At 42.3% G+C, this 23,708-nt stretch overlaps 1 protein-coding gene across 3 annotated transcripts in view; it reads left to right on the forward strand.

Annotated features, from left to right (window-relative positions):
* The window catches only part of LOC120799071 (zinc finger E-box-binding homeobox 1-like), a 69,813-nt gene extending 49,687 nt beyond the window's left edge, over positions 1 to 20,126 (forward strand). For all 3 annotated transcript variants that reach the window (XM_040143945.1, XM_040143947.1, XM_040143946.1), the window contains 6 exons: positions 8,971 to 9,123; positions 9,975 to 10,177; positions 10,924 to 11,050; positions 11,658 to 13,468; positions 15,071 to 15,251; positions 16,963 to 20,126. In XM_040143945.1, coding sequence (XP_039999879.1) covers positions 8,971 to 9,123; positions 9,975 to 10,177; positions 10,924 to 11,050; positions 11,658 to 13,468; positions 15,071 to 15,251; positions 16,963 to 17,675 — 3,188 coding nt within the window. In that variant the 3' untranslated portion in view covers positions 17,676 to 20,126. The remainder of the gene's footprint in view (positions 1 to 8,970; positions 9,124 to 9,974; positions 10,178 to 10,923; positions 11,051 to 11,657; positions 13,469 to 15,070; positions 15,252 to 16,962) is intronic.
* The last annotated feature ends 3,582 nt before the right edge of the window (positions 20,127 to 23,708 follow it).

Genomic DNA, 23,708 nt, shown 5'->3' on the forward strand with positions numbered 1-23,708 from the left:
CTCATCAGATATGCATCACACGAGCTGACATGATTAAAAATGGAGATTGACACAGTTTGCAAACAAGATTTTATTAGATCCATCTCACAGTGGGACCTGCAGCATCACTGTTTTCACTCGGCATTTAGGGCATATCACCACATCCTAAAGGCTAATCTAAACCACAACACGGACACGTGCATCTCATCTTCCTCTGAACTGAAATCTCACCCTCTCTATCTCCCTCTGATAAAAACACTGTGACGAGTTCATCATCATTCCTTGTCATCTCTGTCCTCGGAGTACCTAACTATCAGGGTCCACATGTTCACCTCTATATTTGTTACATTCAGAGGTCCTTTGTTTCTCGTCATTAATATTTGAATTGATGCACAAACACTTACCTTTTTCTAAAATGTAATGCAATAAGTCTCTATTGCAATATCTTTTGAGCAGGGCTGCAACTAGCATTTATTTTTAATTATGGATTAATCTGGCAATTATTTACTGTATTTAAGTAATTGAGTAATTGTTTGGTCTATTAAATGACAGAAAATAGTGAAAAATCACAACATCCCGAATGACATCTCCAGATGTCTTTTTTTTTGCCCGTCAAGCAGTGCGGAATCCAAAGATGATTCATTTACTGTCACATAAAGCAAAGAAAAGCAGAAAATCTTCGCATTTGAGAAGCTGGAAGAGGAGAATTCTTGGTGTATATCGCTTGAAGAATTACCTAATCGAACAGTCAGTAATCAAAGTTGTTGCCGATTCTTTTTCTGTCGATCAACTATTTAATTTCCGCTCTGCATTTGACTGGAAGTTTCCGTGTTGGTGCTCTGTAAAGACAGGTGTGTCGGATGGGTTATTAGCGAAATAATGTTGAATAATGTCAGTTCCCTCATTAGCACTGCTGGGACTGTGTGTTGGTGCAGACAGGTTTTGTTTGTTTATCAACACGTGGACTTGCCCAGTGCAGAGCGGGTTCGGACACGCAGGATGCATCATGTCTGCTTTATTAAGCACAGTTGGACCTTATGTTGGTTATCAGTTTCCTGCTGGCCTTCCTCTTATTCTACCCACTTATAGTTTCAGAAGTTTCACCAGCTGCACGTAGTGAAGCCAGAAACAGATGTTTTGGAAGCTTTATGTCTTTATTTTGTTTTTTTTAAGTTGGTTTTCTTTTCACTTCCAGACAGCCTGGAAAAGCTCTTTGAAACTCTTAAAATGTAAAACCCACCACATACCCCTCAGTAAGTAAGTTTGCAGGATTAGCTATTCAAGGACACTTTCAAAAACACGACACACCTTAGCATACACACCAAACTGCAGAAGTACCACAAGATTTAATGTGCAGAGGCAGAACATGGTCCGCATTCAACAGCAGAGGTTGATTGGTTTGTGTTTACAGCGCTTCTCAATGCCCTTTTAATCCTCCAGTCCCCGCAAACAGCTCAGCCCACGCAAACATCTGCCTTCATCTCAACAGTACTAACTTACAGCCAAGCAGGAAATACTAAAACCATGGAGACAGCAAGAATGTGACACTCAGAGATATTGCTCTCAAGGCTTGTTTCATTGTTGCTGAATAAAGCCTTACATGGTGTGAACAGTGCTCATGAGTGCTGCTCGCTTTCTTTCACTTTGTTTTTCTCCCTCTCTCAGCTCTCTCCTTTCTCCTCTGTGTACTCACTATTTTTCTACAGCCGCTGATCCCTTTTCATCTCTGCATTCTTCTACCTGGCTTTCTTCTTGCCTTTTTGCATTTATTTCCCTCTTTTCTTCTGTTCCTCTCCTGCTAAGTATCCAACTTCAGGTATGTGAGAGCCTCCCCTCAGTGTTTGAAGTGATAGGTTGTGCTCTGCTCGCTTTGGATATTATTAGCTTTTAATTATCCACAAAAGGTTTGCTGAGCTTGTTGTTGTTCAGTAAACCTCAACATTCACCTCGCTTATTTGACTTTTTTGGACAAATTAACAGCTCTGACTTTTATAGGCCTCGTCCTCTCAATGCTGTGGCAGGACATGCAGTGTTTACAGCTGTTAGTAGAGCCCCCAACATCAGCATAACCTGTGAAACTGGCAGACGAGAAAATGCGGCACAAAAATGCAGAGGATACAATACGTTTGAGGTAACACAAGAAACAGTGTCACCATTACGTTTATTTTTCCAGCTGCTTAGTAAATATCTGGGTCATAGTTCTTAGATAACCAAATCTTAGGGATCCTTATTAGAAGTGTTTTTTAACACATAACAGTAAACAAAGAAGATCAGCTGAAATATCACTAGTGGAAATTTTATAATCTCACATATTTTATTAATATAAGGTTCAGCCTCAAATAGCCATTATTGGTATTCTGTATTTGTTTTGCTTTATTGTAACCCCTTTGTAAACTCTTCAGACGATGGCTATACAAATAAATGTGTTATAATTTTTGCTACTGTTAGGTCTGAGGTATGAACTAATAACTTACACTGCAAAATCGACACCATCGAGCTGTCTAACAACTAAAAACTCCTAAAAGAACATAGAGATGAACACACATTCAACCCACACTGTTGATACAAATGTAGGAACAAAGTGCAGTTTTTCCTGCCTTCTTGCAAAATTATTAATAACTTAATATATCTGCAGATAAATACAGTAAGTAAACAGATTTATCATGATGAACCACTGGTGCTGTGAGTGAGTTCCCGATACTGCTTTACATGTTGGTTAAAATACTGTGTGTGGCAAATGAGATTCAAGAGTTATGGCAGCAAAGGAAGTTTTTTAATTGTTGTATTTAGAATGGTCACATATGTGTCTTTTCTTTTTGCTCTTAATTAGCAAGTTACGCATCCATCGGTTCCTTGAACACTGACCAATAAGAGATTACGTTACTTTACGTTGCTGGTTCCGTCCTTCGGAACAGTGCTACAAGAGCTGGTGCGTAGCACTTGAAAAGAAAGCAGTTCCCCTTGATGCCCCATGGACTTTTTACTCTTTGTTGACGGTGTTACTTAGTTGTGGAGCTGTAGTGAAATATGCAGCGTTGAGCAGAGAATGATGGTTTATTTATTATCTGAATGCTGTGTTTTTTGACCCTTGACCGTTACCGTCAGGTGCTTCTCATGGTAACAATGTCGGATGGTAAATCTGGTCGTGCACTTGCGCACCCATTTTAGTTATTCTACAGTACATAAGTTAAGTACATAAAATGTCAATACAATTGCTATTAACAATAACATCCATGTGCACAGACCAACACACTGCAACATATCTGGACAAACACTGAATCTACAAAGATGTAGTGTGGGTGAGGAAAGTCTGCAAATGAGATAAGACTTTTTGGGGGCGTTTAAAGAATCGAATCTCGGCACAGGAGTCTAACATAATGTATTTGACTAGAGTCATATGTCATGGCATTACCTGTTTTTCACCTGCACCTGCAGCAGAAACCAGCCCCTTCACTCCTTTAGAAAAACATTAACAAACCAGGAAGGAGAAAGGTTTCTAGTGTTTGTGGAAGAACTCTGACCATGCTGGAGGGAAGTCATGGAAAAGTCATGAAATGTTTCAGCGCTTTGGAGCCAGTGTGGGAACCCTTCAAAGACTCTGCGTGATATTTTTGGATTGTCTGACTTTGACTCCTTTCTTTCCTCCCCGTCTGAGGCGAGAGGAGAAAGCAGGGAGAGAGCAGCTGGTGTTGAACCGGTCCTCTGGTGGGAGAGATTAAAGTCCACTACTCCCCCTGCAGTCTGGGCCGCACTGCAGCTCCAATCCATCCTGCCTTATAAATTCACCGTGGACTCACAGTGACAGGTTCTGGCAAGGTATAGGAGCGCAGTGTGTGATCATGAATAACTCTGCCAGTGCGTTTGTCTGCGAAAATGTGTCCTATTAAGTGTGTATGTGCACCACATGATTTCCTGTTTTCATTCTATTCTGATATTTCACATGTGTGTTGCGGTATCATGGCGGTCATTACTTTTTGGCTTTTTGCGAGGCATTACGTGTAATTGTAGAACGTGGTGGGAAAATATGCAGAGAGGCGTACCGGAGAAGGGGGAGGAGGGTCTGGAGATGGAGTGATTGAGGGAAATTAAGCAAGCAAGTGAAGGAGAGAGAGGGGGAGGAGGCAGAAACAAAGAGGCAGGAGAGGAAATTTGGAGAAGAGAGACGAAAGGTGCAGAGGCAGATGGAAGTAGAAGTAACGGGATGTGTATGGTGAGGAATTGAAAGTGATGTAGAGGAACAGGGATGGAGAGATAGAAAGAAATTGTGAAAGAGGGAGGAGGAGGGAATTAAAAGAACGGAGAAAGGTTTTTACAGATTGGGAGAAGAATTAAAGAGTGATACCTAATTCACACTTAAGCCCGCAAATTTTGAAAAACACTGTTTACTCGTGAAAACATCCATAGTGTTTTCAGTAGGGCTGTAGTCAACAAGAAAAATCTTGAAAATCCAAGAAAATCTTGGTCGACTGTATCTACCCCTCAAATAAAAATGATTCGTTGTGAGGGGGGGGGTCTGCACATTATCTCTAGATTAACTAAATCAGCCACAGTGCACTGAGTGCTCTCTGCCTGGTAGCCTTATTAGCCTAAATGAATTACAGACATAAAAAGCTCTCATTTGCAGCATAACATGTGAAAATAGCATTGAAATATGCCACTTCTGATCAGTTCACACGCAAAGCCTCAAGTGTTGAACGGGAAAGTTGACGGAGCATCTTAACACAGGCGAGTTAGTCTGCCGTTTTTAGACCAGACGTCCGGTTGGTTGGTGAACTGTGATATGAAAACTGCTAACTGCAAAGTTTACACCGACGACTTCTTTGGCATGGTGTCACTTAGTTTGGAGCCGACCCCGAGTAAATGTTCAACATTAAATGAGGTTGGGCGAGATCAAAGTTTTTCAGAGTTGTGAATTTCGCAAGTAGTCTGTCCCTCCCACCGCCGCAGTAAATGATGGGTTAATCCTGGCAGGCTATTGGTGCGGCGTTTTTTTTTCCCTCGTTATGAAAGTAACACCGGCGATCGTCTGATCAATGAGAATTCGGTCAGACGAGAGCATATCCATTGACCGTGAGACAACAGCCCTGGTTATGTGCGTGAACCATAGGAGAAGAGCTAAATTTCTTCTTCTTTCATCCTATTTCAGTTGGTAAACGACGAAAACTGGCATCTGGTTGCTCTAAACTTTCAGCTGGTTAAACCTCCTGTCATCACCTACTGTGATACCTACTGTTTTACTTGTTTTTATTTCAGGGTTTTAACCAGCATTTTTGTGGGGGCACCACAACTAGCCTGAAACAAGTCGTGGTTGCTCCACTAACATCAGCAGACATTACGTATGAAAAACAATATTAGGCTTATTAAGCTTCAGGAAAAAATGAGCATTAGCACTACATCAGTTGATATTTTTTTGAGCCGCCATATAGTAGAATACATTAATATAGGGACGAGATGCTTCGGGGTCTAAATGTTTCAGCGCAGCAGGTGATTGATCACATCATACGTCCGCTTCGCAGTAATAAATCAGAGCAGCAAATGTCACGGAAAAGGAGAACCTTCTCTGTATTTACATATTTTTCGGTGCCTGTTGTCAGGCAAACAAGCATAAAACAGCGATTTGATTTGCATGTCATATAAGCTGCCTGTTATCTAGGGGAACAGTTCCTGCGATGTTGTGCCTAGATGTCATTCAAATCACTATTTTACGAATGCAGAGTTGTCTGACAAAAATACAGCCCAACGACAACCACTCTCAAATGCACTGGCATTTAAAATTTGTGATCATAGAGGGGGTTAGAGGTGACAGAGAGGTGTCTTCTTAACTGTACCTTTAGCCTCATGTCATCATTTAACAAAAGCACAAGGCTGGCATTTTCAGATTTATCCCTACTTGAGACTATTTTAGTAAAGCTCAGTTTTAAAAAGGTGTCAAAAACACCAGCGTAGTGTGGACGACTGGTCAAAATGGAGAGAAAAAGACGTTTTCTAAGTTAGCCGGCTTAATGTGGACACACTCTGAGAAAGAACTAAGAGAGACAGAGAAATAGAAGAAGGAGACGGAGTGAGATAAAAAAAGACAGGTAGAGATGAGAGTAAGGGGGTAGAGAAAGGAGGAGGCACTAAGACAAAAAAGGGATGAGTAAAGATGTAGAGAAAGAAGCATGAAAGGTAGATGAGTGTGTCTCTGAGGGTAAAGAGATAGTTGGAAAGCTTTTGGATGAGATCATGGGAAGCTAAGATCTGTGCGTTTAAAATGAGGCTTAACAGGGCTCAGCCTGGGCCTGCCTCTTCTTTATAAAGACACAGACACACACACACACACACACACACACACACACACACACACACACACACAGAGACAGAGAACAGCATAGACTCCTCCCTTCCTTTTATGACTGGTTCTGTGATTGCAGATCCTGCAGACTAACACGCACGCGCTCACGCACACACACGCACACGCGCACAGGCGCACACACTCACACACACACACACACACACACACACACACACACACACACACACACACACACACACGCACAGCTGCACCTGTCCCTGACAAGGCTCAGCAGGAAGAGGCGTGGCTTTTGGCACCGGTCCTGCCTGCATTTAAAATGCTTGATCTCCATAGAAACACTGGTCACAGTTTTATCTGGCTGCTTGTTCTTATCAGTGTTTTTAAATGAAGAAAGTGAAGTAACTTCTCTGCCCTAGTTTCTTCACCGTTGTTGTTACAGACATTAATATGACTCAACACCAGATCTTAACAAGGCGAGAGGTGAGAGAGAGAGAGAGAGAGAGAGAGAGAGTAAACAAATGGGATAAGAAGCCAAACACAAAGCTTTGAGACAAATAACTAAGTCATTCATGGTATCAATGAAGTTATGTATCCTCAGCGCATCTCAGATCGGTCTTCAGACTTCACATTCTTAACACGGAGCCTGCTATTGTAAAGTGGAGGAGTGAGTTGGGGTGGGTCTAATGAAAGACGCTTTCCAGTTGCATTATGGGAAATGTAGGATCCTGTGTTTTTGGAGCTTGGTCCATAATAGAGACAAGGTATCTCGGCCTCCGTTGCTTCAGTTTTGACCACTCTCTTAATCTGTCTCTTGTAGGTCCCCCACCTTCATTGAAGTACTAAATCACCTCTTTATAGAGGGATGATGTCTGTATTAGACTACTTTTTCCACCATTGTGCACCTAAAACTCTCCAATTATATTGCAGTCCTGTAAGTGATCATTGATGGACGTCTAAAATAAAAGACAGCGGGGGAATGCATCGGTCTTCGGTTATGCAACACAACAACTTACAGATCATTTTTTCAAAACAAGCGCTGTGATCTGTAAGTTGACATTTTATATAATGTACATCGGTGACTTTGACCTTGTTTGCCATTAGTTGTTTGTAACAGTGATTTCTGTCACTGAAAATCTCGATGTAGTCACAAACCCACTGATTGAATAAAATGCAAATGCAGGAGAGCCTCTTCTCCAAGCCCCGTGATGGACTGGCGACCTGTCCAGGCTGTACCCTGCCCCCCCACCTCCGCCTCTTCTGAGTGTATACGATCCTGTCTTATTGCTACGCGTCTCTTACCTGAGGTTAATTTGATCAGAGAAGTGTGTTCCATTTTAATGAGAGGAAGCTTTGGATAGAGGACAGGCTGCGTCAGTGTCGTACCGCCGTGACATTCCCGGGCCACTTTCCTTTGAAGTGCCACATTAAAATCAAGCCCACCGGTTTAATTATTCTTTCAAAGCAAACCAGCTGTTCCAAGTGAGCTCAAACATCAGTTCAGCTGCTGCCGTGGCATCAGATAACCTGTATGTAACTGAATACAAGTTATTAACTAAATGTTATAAATTAAGAGAAATTTATTCCTGAAGTGCTACTTGGGGGGAAAAAACATTTCAATATCAGCGGAGCTCAGTGCTGGTTCATATTTTAAGAGGTAGTGAGAACATTTTTTTTGATAAATCTTGTCCCACAGGTCAAGGCTCTCTGCACCGTACAGCTATTACTTCAACAGCAATTTTGGTATTTTTCCTTTTAACTTCAGCCCACTGAGTAATATTGCACTTGAAAACGCCAGTGGAACAAGCAGTTTATTTTAATGGAATATTCTCTTGTGGGATTTTGAAAATGTTAACACTTGGTTTTATACAGAAATGAGCTTTGAAGGACTCATGAAAGCTGAATCACTGAAGTGCTTTTAGTTGATGAATTTGAGAAAAGTCAAAGTCAAAAACTCCCGAATCCAAGTTTTGAGACTCTTTTTACTCTGTCCTTAAGGGTGCACTTCCTAATTAATTAAAAACATCCAAATTTCCTCACAGCTCACTGTTGATGTTAAACTGAGCTCTAAACTTTCAGAACATCAAACGTGACATAGCCAGGATTATTAACAATATCGGGGAGTGTACCTTTGTGAAAATTTTTTCAGAACTATTTGGTTAATTTTAGAAATGTCGGAAAAAAAAAAAAATTCCCAGTATTTCCAAACATTGTACTCTCCAGGCTTTTAAAAAATAAAGATATCAATGTCAGACTTTTCTCAGATACTTGAGGTAAAGGGATGATTCAAGAGGAGCATGCGCATCACAAGCGATTATTAAGAAGCCCTGTGGCGCTCTCTAGTGGCGATGATGCGAAACAACTCACATGCAGCTGGTGATTCAGTCATTAGTTTAGTAGAGAGATTCTTCACAGGATGAAAATACAGTATCATCTCTTTATCCAAAAGGGAAGCTATTAAAAAAAAATCAGTTTTCATCTTGTTATCTGTGTATGTCGAAATCTGATGGTAGAGGTTCGCGACATCCAAGGTAAGAATGAGAAGGATGGATAATTGTTCTCCCAGAGGAATACACCCACGCTGTCTTTTACAGGAAAGACTCAACCCGTTGTCCTGCTGCTCCATATACTTCCACTCTTCAGCTGCCAAAATGATCCTAAACTCTTTACACACGTGTGTTTTTTTTTTTTTTTTTTAGTGAAGGAGGAGTGTGCGTCAGAAGAGGAAGATGAGGCAGCGAAGGACGCTCTAGTGGAGGAGATTCTCCAGCAGGGAGACACAACCATCATCTATCCTGAAGCCCCCGAGGACGAGCAGAGTCCGGCGGAGACAGGAGGTGCTGATGAAAACGGTAACGCTGACACACAATCAAAACAACTGCTTACTTATTTCAGCCACTGTGCCGATAACGTTAGCAATGGTGCCGGAGACGTTTTTCTCTGGATGCCCACTCTCCATATGTTTTGTTTAAAGCTTCGCTAGATGAGCTTTTAATGTGAAAATATAACCGTTACGTCAGGCTTGATTCAGATGTTGGAGATTTTCTTCGTTGTTCAGATTGCATTATTTATCCACATAATATTGAAAGTAAAAACCAAAGGAGAAAGTTTGGATTGAGCTTTTTGTCCAGAGAAATCTGGATTTACCAATGAGTAAAAAAAAATAGTCAAGCCATTTGTTGTTTACATTTTCTAATTTATTAAGAAATGATAATGTTCTTGATTCGAACATTAAATCCTACCAAATTCCACCGGTCTGTCCACTGGAGGACAAAGTGGAAGGAAGTGACGGAAGGAGTTTTGATTGTTATTTGTATAAATCACCTTTAAAGATATCTCGGTGGCCATTATTTGGGGCAGTCAGAGACTACAACCAGAAAACACAGAGATACCCTCATAGATTTCAGCTCAATTTACACGTTTACTCTTCAAATGCAACCCTTCTATCAAAGTGAGCCTCCCCTCTTTAGCATGAAGTATTTTAAACAAAGATGGAGATTGAACATGCTCACATATCAAACATGCTGCGGCATAAGGGAGAGTTCCACTAGTAAAAGGCAAAATAATAAAAGTAGCTATGACGATGCATGGTTCCCAAAAAGACTTAAGTGGCAACAGTTGATGCAAATACTGAGCCTTAAGGGCCGTAGACACAGTGCACAGAGGCTGCATACCCACATCACCCTACATGTACCTCTTCCAGGCACGCCAGATTCCTTCTCCCAGTTGCACACGTGCCCCTACTGCTCCCGAGGCTACAAACGCAACGCCTCGCTGAAGGAGCACATCAAGTATCGCCACGAGACCAGCGAGGACAACTACAGCTGCTCACACTGCAGCTACACCTTCACCTACCGCTCGCAGCTGGAGAGGCACATGAGCCACCACAGGGGCACCAGGGAGCAGGTAACTTCAAGGGCCTGAAGGCGTCAACTCCGACAAAGTGCGGGACACGGGTGTTTGATCAATGGCTAATTTGCGCCAGACGGGGATAAATCAGGTCTGATATTGTACTGACCGTGACCTGTTTCACTTGGTTCTTAAAAACGCTTATGTAAATCGAAATAAATTCACAAACCAGGGTTATTTGTATTCTTTGTATACCGTGTACATGTTTTATTTATCCAAGTATCATGTTCCCTGGCAATGAATTTCCTGTGGCCATTGCCGATGGTAACCAATCTGAAATATCCTGGATTTTTCTTAACTTTATTTCTGCTTTAATTCTTCTTTTAAAATGTTTTTTCGTTTTGTTTATTTTACTTTTGGGTCTATTATTATTCCTTCAAATTCAACGTTTAGCTTCAGTCTGGAGATAAAAGCGAAAAGCTAAAAGGTGTCTGCATAGATAATCAATTTTCCTTTTACACCTTTGACCTACAGAACAACTGAAGAAAATGGAAATCTTCACTCCGTTTCTTAAAATCTTTAAAAGCTTTACTCACTGTTCTGTTTGATTTGATTCCACTTTCCCTTTGTATTGGCTCATTTTTTATGTCTTACCCCTATAAATACTGAACAGCTCATTTTAACAATAGAAAAGCGAAAGCTTCCCACTTATTTCTATCTTACGAATGCATCTGGACACATCTCTCTTGCTGCAGTCACTCAGCGCTTTTTCTTGTCGTTTTTTTTATTTGTTTCGGTCTCAGGTTCACGTTTCCCAGTCGACAGGAGGATCAGGAGGAACAGGAGGAAACCGCAAGTTCAAGTGTACCGAATGTTCCAAGGCCTTCAAATACAAGCACCACCTGAAGGAGCACCTGCGCATTCACAGCGGTGAGCTGTTGTCACTGCAACCACCACACACACGCACTCACACATGAAATGTTAAAAATGGAAATTAGACTTAAGATGAAAAATAAGGGAAAAACTGCACAAAAAAACAAAAAAAAAAAACTTTCAACCGAAAAGAAACTGGAACTATCTAAGGTATTGTATGTCATTTTTTTTAGGTTAGAGCGAAAACAATAACTAAGTTATGGTAGTGACACCACGATAATTTTGATAAATTTAAGTTTATAACAGTAAGGTGTTTCTTTCTTTCATTTAACAAATAAAGCCAAAGTTCCTAAATCTTGAACGTTGTCTAAACACAAATATCCGTATAAGACACTGGGCTAAATAAAATGAAGACTAAAATTGGGCAAATTTTTCATTGTTTGAGATGAAGTAACTGAGATTGAAAATCCGACTACGCAGGCAATGCCAGCTTTTCCAACTTCACTATGCTCAGCCCAACCAATGACTAAACTATACAAGAAAAAAGTGGTGCATCAAAACATATGAAACTTTCTGCATTTTTTATTTTTAACAAAAAACTACACACTTTCAAATGCACTTGAACTTCTCTTATAAAAATCATTTCTCTGTGTGCCCCTGTTAGGTGAGAAACCATATGAATGCTCAAACTGCAAGAAGCGGTTCTCCCACTCGGGCTCCTACAGCTCCCACATCAGTAGTAAGAAGTGTGTGGGTGCAGCACCCCCAAATGGCGTCGCACGGACGTCGATCAAGTCCCCACCACCCACCACCCAGACCACACCTGTCGTGATTGCCCCAGCCCGCGTGATTCTTAAAGAGAAGACTGAAAGTAAACCCCTCCAGGAGCAGCTCCCCGTCACCCAGATCAAATCTGAACCCGTGGAGTACGAGTGTAAACCTGTGACGGCAGCACCAGCAACGTCGGCTGGTACCAATGGGGTGGTGAACGGAGGGACTGCTCAGCCAGCTGTGGTCCCAGCTGCAACCCTGCCTCAGGGTGTGGCTATGGTCGTGCCCACAGTGGGCCTGATGTCGCCCATCAGCATCAATCTGAATGACTTGCAGAACGTGCTCAAGGTCGCGATGGACGGAAATGTGCTCAGGCAGGTGCTGGGTTCAGCCAACGGGGTGGTGACGCAGGGGAAGCAGGGGATCGTAGTCCAGCAGCCACAGCAGCAGATCATCAGCCTGCCGGCTTTCGTGGATCACGACGGCACCACGAAGATCATCATCAACTACAGCATCAGCCCTGCAGCCGCCACCACTGCCACTACCCAGCCTGCATCGCTTGTTGTCAAAAACAACGCCCCCGCTCCCGCTGTGACTAGCGCTGCAGCAGCACCTACCCCCACCAAAACAGATAAATCCCCAACGCCAGAGGTGGCCGACCTCACCATCGTCAAGGCAGAGCCAGAGTCAGTGCCCGTCACGGACGTGGAGGCAGAGGCAGCCACAAAGACAGAAATGGAAACTGTTAAAACTTCAGATGTAGCTCAGATGCCAAAAGCCAACAGCACCAGTGCATGTTTACTATGTGATGACTGTCCCGACAACCTGGAGGCATTGCACCTCCTCCAGCATCGTAAAGCGGCCAATGGGGAAGCTGTTGATTCTGCTGCCCTGGACCCCTCATTTGCCGCTTTGCTGAGTGAGGCAGGAGTGACGCTGGAGGAGCCGCCCGTGGACGACCTCCTCTCACTCCTTAAGACCTACTTCGCCTCAAATGCCAATCCCAGCGAGGAAGAGCTGACAAAGATCTCAGAGTCTGTTAGTATTCCCGTGGATGTGGTCAGAAAGTGGTTTGCCAAGATGAACTCTGGGAAAAATGTGCGCAAAAACCGCAGTGACACTACGGCGGTTTCCAAAAAGACTGAAACCACAAATTCCAGCTCAGAGGACACGTCGAATCAGAACGGAGAGGAAGAAGACGACACCACCCAGGAAACCACCAACAAAGTCTCATCAGAATCTGGAAGCACTTCTCCGTCGGACTCCACATCACTAAACCTCAACACCGGGGACCTTGTCATTGTTAAAAGCGAGCCAGAAGACCCAGAGGCCACGGACTCCCAGGCAGAGCCCCTGGACCTCTCCCTTCCTAAACATATCGCTGCAGCATTGGAAACCAAACTGACCACGCCTCCCGCAAAGCAGCAGGAGCAGCCTCTGAACCTGACCTGCCTGAGGAAGGAGCAGCTGGAGGGTCAAACAATCTACGTCACCACACCTCAGACCGGAAGACCTGTCAACATCGTCACTGCCGCGCAGCTGCCCACACTAGTGGCCATTGCTGGTCAGGGCACAGTGGGCTGTCTCAGCGCCATCAACACCACAACGAAGCGGACCATCCTCATCCCCCAGCTCACATACACCTACGCCACTACGGCCGGCAACGCCTCTGGAGCAAAGACTGTCGTACTCAACGGCCATAAGGTTTGTAGAGCTGAACATTAAGTCTTCCAACCAGTCTGTCTTTGTGGGTTACATATTTCTCCTACTGGCTACTCTTTCAGGTAACCAGTCTTCCAAAACTACTCAGAAAACATACATCAAATGGCCTGGAAATTTTTTAATGCATTGGCTGCTGTGACAGGAAAAGAACTGTTTAGTTTTGGGACGTTATTACATTAAACAAATAACAGCAGCAAATCCTCAGAAAGTTGAGAAGCTGAAACTAGTGAATGTGACGCACTGTTACCGTGCAGCATTGAAGCTGGTGAAGTGTTTTCTGAAAAGTCAGGTATCTTAGCATCTATATTTTTTAAGTCATTCAACTGAGCTGACATGACAGTGGACAACCTGAAAATGTCCATTTTAGTTTCCACTATAGTCAATAATGATGTTACCGTACATGCTAGATACCTATTTATTGGAGTCAAGCGTTTCTAGGCAGAACAGGTGCTTACAACAATAAAATAAATGACATGTATTTGAGGTATTTATCTCATGCCATTAACTGGAACTTTGTACTGTTAATTCACGAATGAAATACACTCAAATTCCATATATGACAGCAGATGTATCGACTCTATATACATTTCAAAAACATCCTTACTTCTTAACGTCTCCTGACTGTGTCAGAAAGAACCCAGAATAAGATAGAGCTGCAGCAAATAGTTGATCAGTCAATGAATTGATTGAAAGAAAATTCATCTGCAACAATTTTGACAAATCGATTAATAGTTTCTGTTTTTCAAGCAAAAATTCCACGTATTTTCTGGTCCAAGTTCTTAAAATGTGAGGATTTGCTGCTTTTCTGTGTCACATGTGAGAGTAAATTAAACGTCTCTGGACTGTTTGTCAGGCAGTAATCGGAAAATTATTAAAAATAATCGTGATTTTTGGCAGATTAATTGATAATGAAAGTAATCATTAGTCGTGGTCCTATCTGTGGACTTTGGAGAATGCATTATTCTCTGCTGCTGCAGTGACTCTGTCCAGAACGATGCAGGTGAGGCTGACAAAACCCACTGCAGCAAAGCAACACGGCATTACATCAGTAAATGAGAGCTTGGACTTGGTCTCAGAGATCCGGGAGTCATGCAGGAAGACTTTTAAGCCCCCCGAGGTGCTTTCATCATGAGAAGATGTTTCGCTACCTGACTCTGGCCTCTAAGATAACTGTTCAGAAAACGGCACATATTTATGCCTCTGGTTCCTTTGTGTGGCCAGTTGAATGTTCCACATGAAACCAAAAGTAAATCTTAAATACACATATAAATATTAGGATGACATCTTTTTTTCCCCAACACCACCCTGCCTCATTCTCATTTAGTTACATTACCTTCACACTTTCAGACTTAACCACTTTTTATTGTTCCACTGCAGCAGCCTAAAGGTATCAACTTTAGGGAGAACTCAATCAAAAGGAGATTTTTACTCTGACATTGACCGTGCAGACCTCTCAGACAAACTGGAGATTAAAACTACGATCACTAAGCTTATTTTCCTCACTTTCAGGGTTACTGCCTTCGCTTGACATATGGCATTAAATAATTGAATCCCAATGATTAACGACTTCCCCCCATTTTACAGCAGGAGAAACGCGTGGACAGCAGCTCAGATGCCGTGTCCGCAGTGGAGGAGCAGAACGACTCAGACTCAGCCGGGCTGATGAAGAAGCGACGCCTGGAAAACGGCGTCTACCCCTGCGATCTTTGCTCCAAGGTCTTCCAGAAGGGCAGCTCCCTGCTCAGGCACAAATACGAACACACAGGTAGGCCTTAAAAAGGAAAAGTTCACCGAAACACACGTCCTCAGTTGACTATATGGCGTTCTAAAATAATGCAGCACATCACCAGCGAGGTCATGTGCTGCATTAACACTATTGCGCTAAACTGTTTGTGTCATTACATCTGCCAGTCTCAGTCAAGAACTGCTTTCAAAGATCATTTAACTAAGTCTGGTTTATGTTATTCAGCAGGGGTTCGGTTTTTTTTTTTTCCTTACTGAGTTTCCCAAGGCCGTGATTTTACATGTGACCTCACATCTCATTAAACGCGTTGTACTTTGTGTGATTGCACCTTTTTTTTAACGGGACACCTGGACTATAATCGCACCAGCTCAGAACCTGTGAACATCAGTGTTAACAGAGATGAGACCCCTGAGGTGAATTAACTTGATGGTCTCCCTCAAGCCCCAGCTAGCATCACACGGGAATGTGGTTCAATTAAAATCTGTTAGCAGTTAGCTGTGATCTGCACTACTGTGCACAGGTGTGTGTCGGTTCAGCCATGACACCACACACACACACACACACACCCTTCAGTGCTGTTGTCATATACCACCTATGTTTATTGGAATGCTTCAGGGGATTTTTTTTTTTTTTTTTTAAAGGATATTGCTGATGTTTTTCTCATATGGTCCACAAATCCCTAATCCCGTGGGGAAAACCAACAACTTTCTGAATTCCCTACCTGGTATGTGGCAGTCAGCCACGAGCGCTTTGCTTCCCACTGTAGACATTTTTCCTAGAAACGTGGCACAAATACATAGTTTCAGAGGCCAGAGTCATTTTTAACAGTAAAGTCTTTTTTTTTCCTCTAAATTAGTCATTTTAAAATCATTTTTAATAGTTTTTGGAGGAACAACAGTGGAGCTCTATGGCACAGAGGAATAATATATATATCAGGCTGTGAATACACAGACAGTACTTGAAATTAGGATAAATTCATGAGATTTCTTGACAATAGGAAAAGTGTAGGAAATTGTGGTTTGTCATATGTGAAGGATTTATAGTGTTTTGGGTAGCTACAAGACGTCAGTTACTCTGCTGGGTGTTAATGTTAATTTTCAAAACTCCCCAGCCGTTTTTCCAATTGATCACCCTCTCATAGCTCCATTCTCCATATTTACCCTGCATGAAGCCAGAGAATGGAGCTGTAAGGGGGTGACCAGCATTATTTCACATTTGGTCTATTTAATAAAGTATGTCATAAAGGCCAATTACAGGTAATCACCTCGAAAGCAGTGGTTGCTAGACTTTTTGTTTTGCGACACTGAAAACAAAGCGTTGTCTGCTTGCGTCACGGGTTGCTTACGGCATGTCTACTGGTTTTGACCAGTTCAACCAAAGACATATTATTCCTCGTTTTATTCAGATTATTTGAAGATTTGTGAAGTAATACATTTATCCAGTAATTCATAAGAAAATCTGAAAAAAAAGAAGAAAAAAATTCTCTCTCCTGCTTTTCTATCCTGTTAATCATCTCAGGAGTTTAGATTAATTTTGTGACCCCTTTTGGCTGAGGGCCACTGCCTTAGAGTATAATACCGTAAGTCATAAATTACTTTCATAAACATTTGGTGACAACTTTGAAGCACCGGCACCGACACCATATTTTGCAATTTCCTTAAGCTTTCTCTACCCAGCATTGGTGTCACAGGGAAAAGGCTCCTGCTCTGACTCTTTCTTGTTTCATCTGCAGGAAAACGGCCTCATGAGTGCAACGTCTGCAAGAAGGCTTTCAAACACAAGCACCACCTGATCGAACACTCGAGGCTGCACTCCGGTGAGAAACCCTACCAGTGCGACAAGTGCGGGAAGCGTTTCTCTCACTCCGGCTCGTATTCCCAGCACATGAACCACCGCTACTCCTACTGCAAGAAGGACGGCTCAAACTCGGGCTCGGGCTCTGGTTCGGGGCCGCGCAGGGTTCAGTCGGAGCTCGGCAGCCCCGGCGCCGGGCCGCAGTCGGACAGCCGGACCACCACCCCGCCCTCCCAACTCGACTCGGACGAGAGGGAGAGTGAGGAAGAGGAGGACGAAGACGACGAGGCCATGTGCATGGACGACATCCGGGTCGTGCAGGTGGACGACGGCGAGTGCGAGATCTACGAGGGTAACTTCGATGACGATGAGGAGGACGGAGAGGAGATGGCAGAGGAAGAGACGACAAGAGAAGGAGTGGCGGGAGGGGAAAAGACGGAGAGGGAGTTTGCGTGTGATGTGGTGGAGATCGAGCTGGCGGACGATCGCGTGGAAGACGAAGAGATGGAGGAAAGAACCGAAGACAAGCAGGAAGCAGCAGGTGTGGAAACAGAGGAAATGGCAGACTGTGAAGCAAATACGGACAAAAGCATCAGGGAGGGGTCAGACAGCAGCGAACCCACAGAGGAAGTGGTGACAAACGCCAAATAAAGGAAGGAAAATCTATTCGGGACAGTTCGAATGTGTCAGTCATTAAAGTCGAGTTAATTAAGACAAAAGTCGCATTTTGCCATCGGAAGAAAGTCACGGCGGTTGCCTGATTTAACGGTCCACTACTGTGTACAAAAACCCAGGTGTGCCTGAACTTGAAAAAAGAAAAAAACAAAACAAAAACAGTGACTTTTTTTTTCTTGTGAAAATTAAATATCAGTGTTAAAATTGTTTATAGAAGTACAGATTTTAAAGCAAAACTCACCCATCAACTTGTTAGACTTGTTACTGAGACATCCCAGGTTGTTTTGTTTTGTTTGTTTTTATTTGGTCGATGTTACTAATCTTGTTCTTGTCTGAAACATTTTAACCTGTAAAGATGAGAAAGATTTCTATACCTTTTTATTGCCAATGAAGTTTCCTAAATCAGTATTTTATTGAGTTCTACGAACAAAAACCTCTGCACTACAGTATTCCTGGTTTACCTATGGATACATGCCTCATGCATTGTATGCCCTTCAGTGTTATATGTGTGTACACTAGCTAGCAAGATGTTGTTTGTGTTAGTGTTAGTCTCTGCTAGCTAGCATTTCTTTTGTTTTCAGTTTGACTGTTAGCCTTAAGGAAAACAAAGTATTCTTGGGGAGGGTTGTGGGGTGGGATGGGGAGTCCGGGAAGAGAACGTGGCTTCTGTACGCCATAACCAAATTTGTCCTATCAGGGAAGGTAGAGTCACAACCTCAAAGCCAGCATCGGGCACCTGTGTTTTGCGACCCGGTGCGGCCCCAGCGGGCGTGGGTCACTTTAAGTGAAGATTCAAAAGCAGACTCCGCCCGCCCGGCTTTAGCCGTCGTTCCAAAACACACGCGCCAGTTCTTACCAAGCTTCTCCTTATTTTGGCTTTAGTTCTCAGTCCGTGTTTCAGTGTTATTAGCTTATATATGAAGTCATACTGTACGTGAAGGATCGGGGCTGTTTCCTGCTCCACCCCAATGCCTCCAGCCTTATGCAAGACCTGTGTGCTGTTAAAAGTGCCATTGAACAGTGTTATCATTTCTTCTTCACACATGTAGCCAGTATTATGTCCCTCTGTTACTTAAACAAGACCCATATTGACTAATGTTTGTTGTCTTGCACAGAACAGCAAATTTGCGTCGCAGTAATTGAAAGATAGTCCATGTGAAATTCATGCAAATATTTTGAGGCCTTGAACAGTATTTGAACCACACATGAAAAGCCGGGAAACATAGTATTAGGGCTGCAACTAAGTTATTTTTTTATCATCAGTTAATCTGCCTATTATTTCTGCTTAATAACCGATGCATTGTTTTGTTTACAAAATGTGAGAAACTAACGACTTGTTTTTTTTTTTCTCTGACCAACAGTCCACAACCCAAAGATTTTGAACCTTACAGTGAGATAAAACAGAGAAAAGCATCAACTTGGACAAGCCGGAGGGTCAGAGAATGGTCAGATTTTTGGGGCAAAAAAAACCAAAACTAAAACTGTTTTTTCCTAGTGAGCAGCAAATCCTGACCTTGAAGGTAACAAAACGACCAATCAGTTATCAAAATAGCCGCGGATTATTTTCCTGTCAGTCAACTAATTCACTAATTGTTTCAGCTCTACATAGTATATCTATGTAACGTGATACTTTTGATCCTTAAACCAATTAGTGCATTATTTGTTAGACTTGACTACTCGGCAAAATAAGAAATCGGTTTCAGTTAGTTGAAAGTCCTTGTTGGCCAACAGTGACACAAATCTTCAAATCCCAGTTACAAGGTAAAAGGATTTGAGCAAGAAAAATGTGTGGGAACTCTGTCGGACACCAGGAATCAGAAATTACAGGCCAGACTGAGCTGACTGTGGATGTAAAATGCCTTTTAACCTGGAGATAATCGGTGTCCCGCTGATGTTAAAAGTTTTTAAAAATTAATACGTCGGGCTTTACATCGCAAGTCAAAGTTTTAAAAATGTTTACAGAAGTGCTTAAAAAACAGGAAATGCTCTGCTAATGCAGACTCAAATATCTGAAGCTGACACGCCCCTGAGCTCGTCCTGGCTCGGTAGGAAATAAAAAAAACACAGAGCCGAAATCGGTTTAGGGGGAAGGGGAGACTGACGGATTTTTCAGTAAACAGGTAAATTTTGGTCGACATGCACTTGTTTTTAGCAGAATATAGAAAAGAAAAAAAAAAAAGTGTTGCAAGCTGTCCCGCACTTCAGGTAACAAACGTTAGTGAATGTGGTCTCTGTCGAAGTGTTTTCAGTTGGTTTTACCGAACAGTGTTTATAGTATTAGTCTGTTTTAATTTTTTGTTTTTATGTGTGTCTTCTGTATGTTTTTTTTTTTTTTTCCCCCAACAATGGCAGTATTAGAACCCTTTTCACAGATTAAAAAAATGTACCTGTTTAGTTTTTAGAAGACTTTTTTATATTTATGTGTCTTATTTTTATATTTTCTTTTATGGTTATTTATTACACATTGTAGTGTACATTACTGTAGTATGAATTGATACAATAATATATTTTAGTATGAAAAATAATCTCAAGACAAACAAAAAAAAAAAAATAAATCCCAAAATGTGGTTCTGGGAGCTGAAGTTTGTTTTAACAAAAACACATAAAAAAGATAAAACATGTATTCTGTAAACATGACTTCTGTTTTAAGCTAAAAAAGAAAAAAGACAGGAATGAATTGAGAAATAGAAACTGTTACACGTGCATCCGCTCTTTGCGTCGTTATGAAGCTACTGAATTCTAAAACTCTGTGATTTTAAAAGCATGAGTCGTCACTGTTTTAATGAAGGATCTTGCTATGAAGACGTTACTCCTCCCTTTTTATTTCGAAGCCAAATTTAGATCGTCCCGCCACCCTGTTTTCTGTTCTGTGCCAAATCGCTCCATTGTACTGTCGAAGGCTGCATATTGTTTGTCCTCCACTCACCCTTTGTAAATCCACTGTCCTTTTGTATTGTTTTTACTTTAGTTTTGCTCCATTTTTATGACTCCCCATCACAATAAAATATAAGAAAGCAATACTGGGTTTCTTGTTTTACTTCTCAACTTCCTGCTTTATCAGTCAGCTAGGACGCGGAGGATTTTTGTTTTTCAGATTGTTGTGGTCCAGTTTTACGTGCTTGTACACGGTCGGCGTCGTAAAACGCCCGATGGACAGACATGTAGTAGGAGGCGTACATACAGAGTAGACAAACAATAACAGCAATGGTTGAAACACAATATGGAGAAACAGAAAGACCGTATTTAAATATGCAGTGGCTTCAGGAAGTTTTCAGACCCCTTCACTTTTTGCACACTTTGTGTTGTGCATTTCATTGTAAATGGATAAAAAAAAAATTCCAATCTACACTCAAACGCCCATAATGACAAAGCAAAACATGTTGTTAGACATTTTACAGATTTGCGCAGAACTCTGTAGACCTCCTCTCTCCAATTGTCCCTGGCACTGTGTCTCAAACATGATTGGCGTCCACCGGTGGCCAATTGAATTGACTGGACAGAGTTTAGAAAAACAAACACACACACACCTGTATATACCTGTGTATTTAAGGTCCCACGGTTCAAACTGCTGGTCAGGACAAACACCAAGCCATGAAGTCCAAGGGAGACTCTGCAGACGCCCATGATAAAAAAAAAAAAAAAAACTGTGGCGAGAGCTCCAAGCACTGTGTCTGGTGAACACTATGCAGTGGCTCATCACCTGGCTACTACCATCCAAGAAAATAAATAAATGAATTAATTTTCAGTTTGTCATTATGGGTTAATGAGTCTACATTGATGGGGGACAATGCCACTTTCATCCATTTACAATTAAAAAACACAAAATGTGCGAAAACGTGAAGGGGTCTGAATACTTGCCACTGTATCTAAATGCAAGTGTAGTAAGTTAGAAAGTTTCCGGCCGACTGTCAAAGTGTCTGGAGATAGGAATGTGGATCACCGTGTTCCGGTTGCCGCCGATCACTGGCGTTACCGTGAAAACCTCCCCCAGTACACAAGCGCCAAACGTGGTTGGGACGGTTTCATTTGAACTCAGAAGCATTTAACGCCTCAATAAGCCGGTCAATCGGTCGCTGCCGTTCAACCTCAGGTGGCACCAAATAAAAAAAGCCTTAAAAAAAATAAAAAAATAACATGGTCATTTTTGAGAAACGAGAGAAAGAAGGAGCCCAAATGGCAGCGATGAGGAGAATGAGAGGCAGTGGACATTGATAACCAGCAGTTACCCGTCCCTTGGGATAGATTAGAAATCCAAGCCAGAGATGTAGATTTGGTCTCAAGTCAGACTTGAGGGCCCCCACTTGCTGTTTTTTGTTTGTTTGTTTTAAAAAAGTGTTTCTGGGCATTTTTCCTTTTGTTAGAGAGACAGTGAGCTGATAGGAAATGAAGTAACACAAGATGCAACAAAGAGGTACCCGGCCAGACTCTTATCAGGGGGCGATGCAGTTTCGGAGGCCCCACTTGAGACTCGACTCCCTAAAAGATGCACAGAAGTGAAAAACATTCAAGTCTCAAATTCTAACCTGATAAAACCCTGGAACAATAAACATTTAGGATGGTGACGGTCAGGCCCTGCATAACCACTCAGCTTGAATATTGAAATGACGGCAGGCTTCTGCATCGAAAGGACATGGTCTCAGCTTTGTAAAAATGGCACTGACACAGCCTTGAATGAAAAATGGTAAAAATGCATCAATTGCAATGGTCAGCGAGACCTGAAAGACTTGAATCTTAACTTGGACTTGCCCCCTCAAGTACATCACACTGGCCTTGACAAGAGTTGACACTGGACGTGGACTTGTCTCGAGACACGACTTGGATATAGTCCCAAAGCACTCCGGTCCAAGTGAAGTAGACTTAAGGGGTTAACCCACAGTCTGACAGCTGCTCAGGCTCAGCTTTTTAGTGTCTCTCAGCTGCTTAATACAACAGAAGAAGTCAAAAAAGGAGCAGTCCATCTTTATTACATAAAGATACAGGAGCAGCAAAAGTTTACACTGCATGTTGCTGCGTCTTGTATCCTAAAAACAAAATGAAGACTTGTCACCGGGTGGCGCTAGAAGACCACGCAACAAACACTACCAAGAAGGGGAATAAAGCCTGCAGACCGAGGTGTGTCATGTCAGCGGAAATCAGCACCAATCAGTAATAAATAATTGAGTCAGGAGCCATTAAGTTAGTTTGGAGCTCTATCCAAACATAAAAATCCATGAAATCCAACCATCACTTTTTTCTCTGCCCGAGGCAAGAGGCAGATTATCTGCATGGCTGGTTTCAATATGCAAAGTTATTATGTGCAATTAGAGGGAAAATAAAAAATAAAGGTGGGGGGGTTATAAGGAGACAAGGCAACCAGCCGGCAAAGATTAGCCGAAAAAACCTGACTTAACTTAAATGTTGCCTAACAGCGTTTTAAAAAAGGTCCAAGAGAATAAAAGAGTGGCTTTTCCATTTCTCTGAATATTCCCTGAGGTGATCAGGTGATTTTTTTTTTTTTTTTTGAGTTTACCAATGCACTTTTACCCAGAGCAAACTACAACAACACAAGCAGGATGTTGTAGCGGCTGCTGTGTGTGCGTGTTTTATGAGGGAGCTAAAGACATAAACCATCTTTTTTTTTGATTAAGGGTGAAGCAAGACAGAACACGAGGGGGGACTTAACATGGGCGGACACGACACGACAAACACACAGCGAGACGAGCAGTGCGTTAAACGGGAGGGGGCAGAGGTTGATGTGATGCGTGTAAGGAAAGAGAAAAGAAAGGGGGGAAAAGATAAAGAAAGGAAAGGAAGAAGACAGGAAGGTGGATAGATGTTGTCAGCGCTCGCAAGAAAGGAAAATAAATGAAACAGAAGCAGAGTGGTGCCATCCCCCAGTGGTAAGGCGAGTTTATTTGTATTACACCCTTCAACATCAGGGCAAAGCAAAGTGCCTTACATGAGACGTGAAAGGCATTAAGACGAGATAGAAAAGAAACACGAGACAGTACAGAAAGACAAATATAATTA

The sequence above is a fragment of the Xiphias gladius genome, chromosome 14 (assembly GCF_016859285.1).
Source record: "Xiphias gladius isolate SHS-SW01 ecotype Sanya breed wild chromosome 14, ASM1685928v1, whole genome shotgun sequence".
NCBI classification, from domain to species: domain Eukaryota; kingdom Metazoa; phylum Chordata; class Actinopteri; order Istiophoriformes; family Xiphiidae; genus Xiphias; species Xiphias gladius.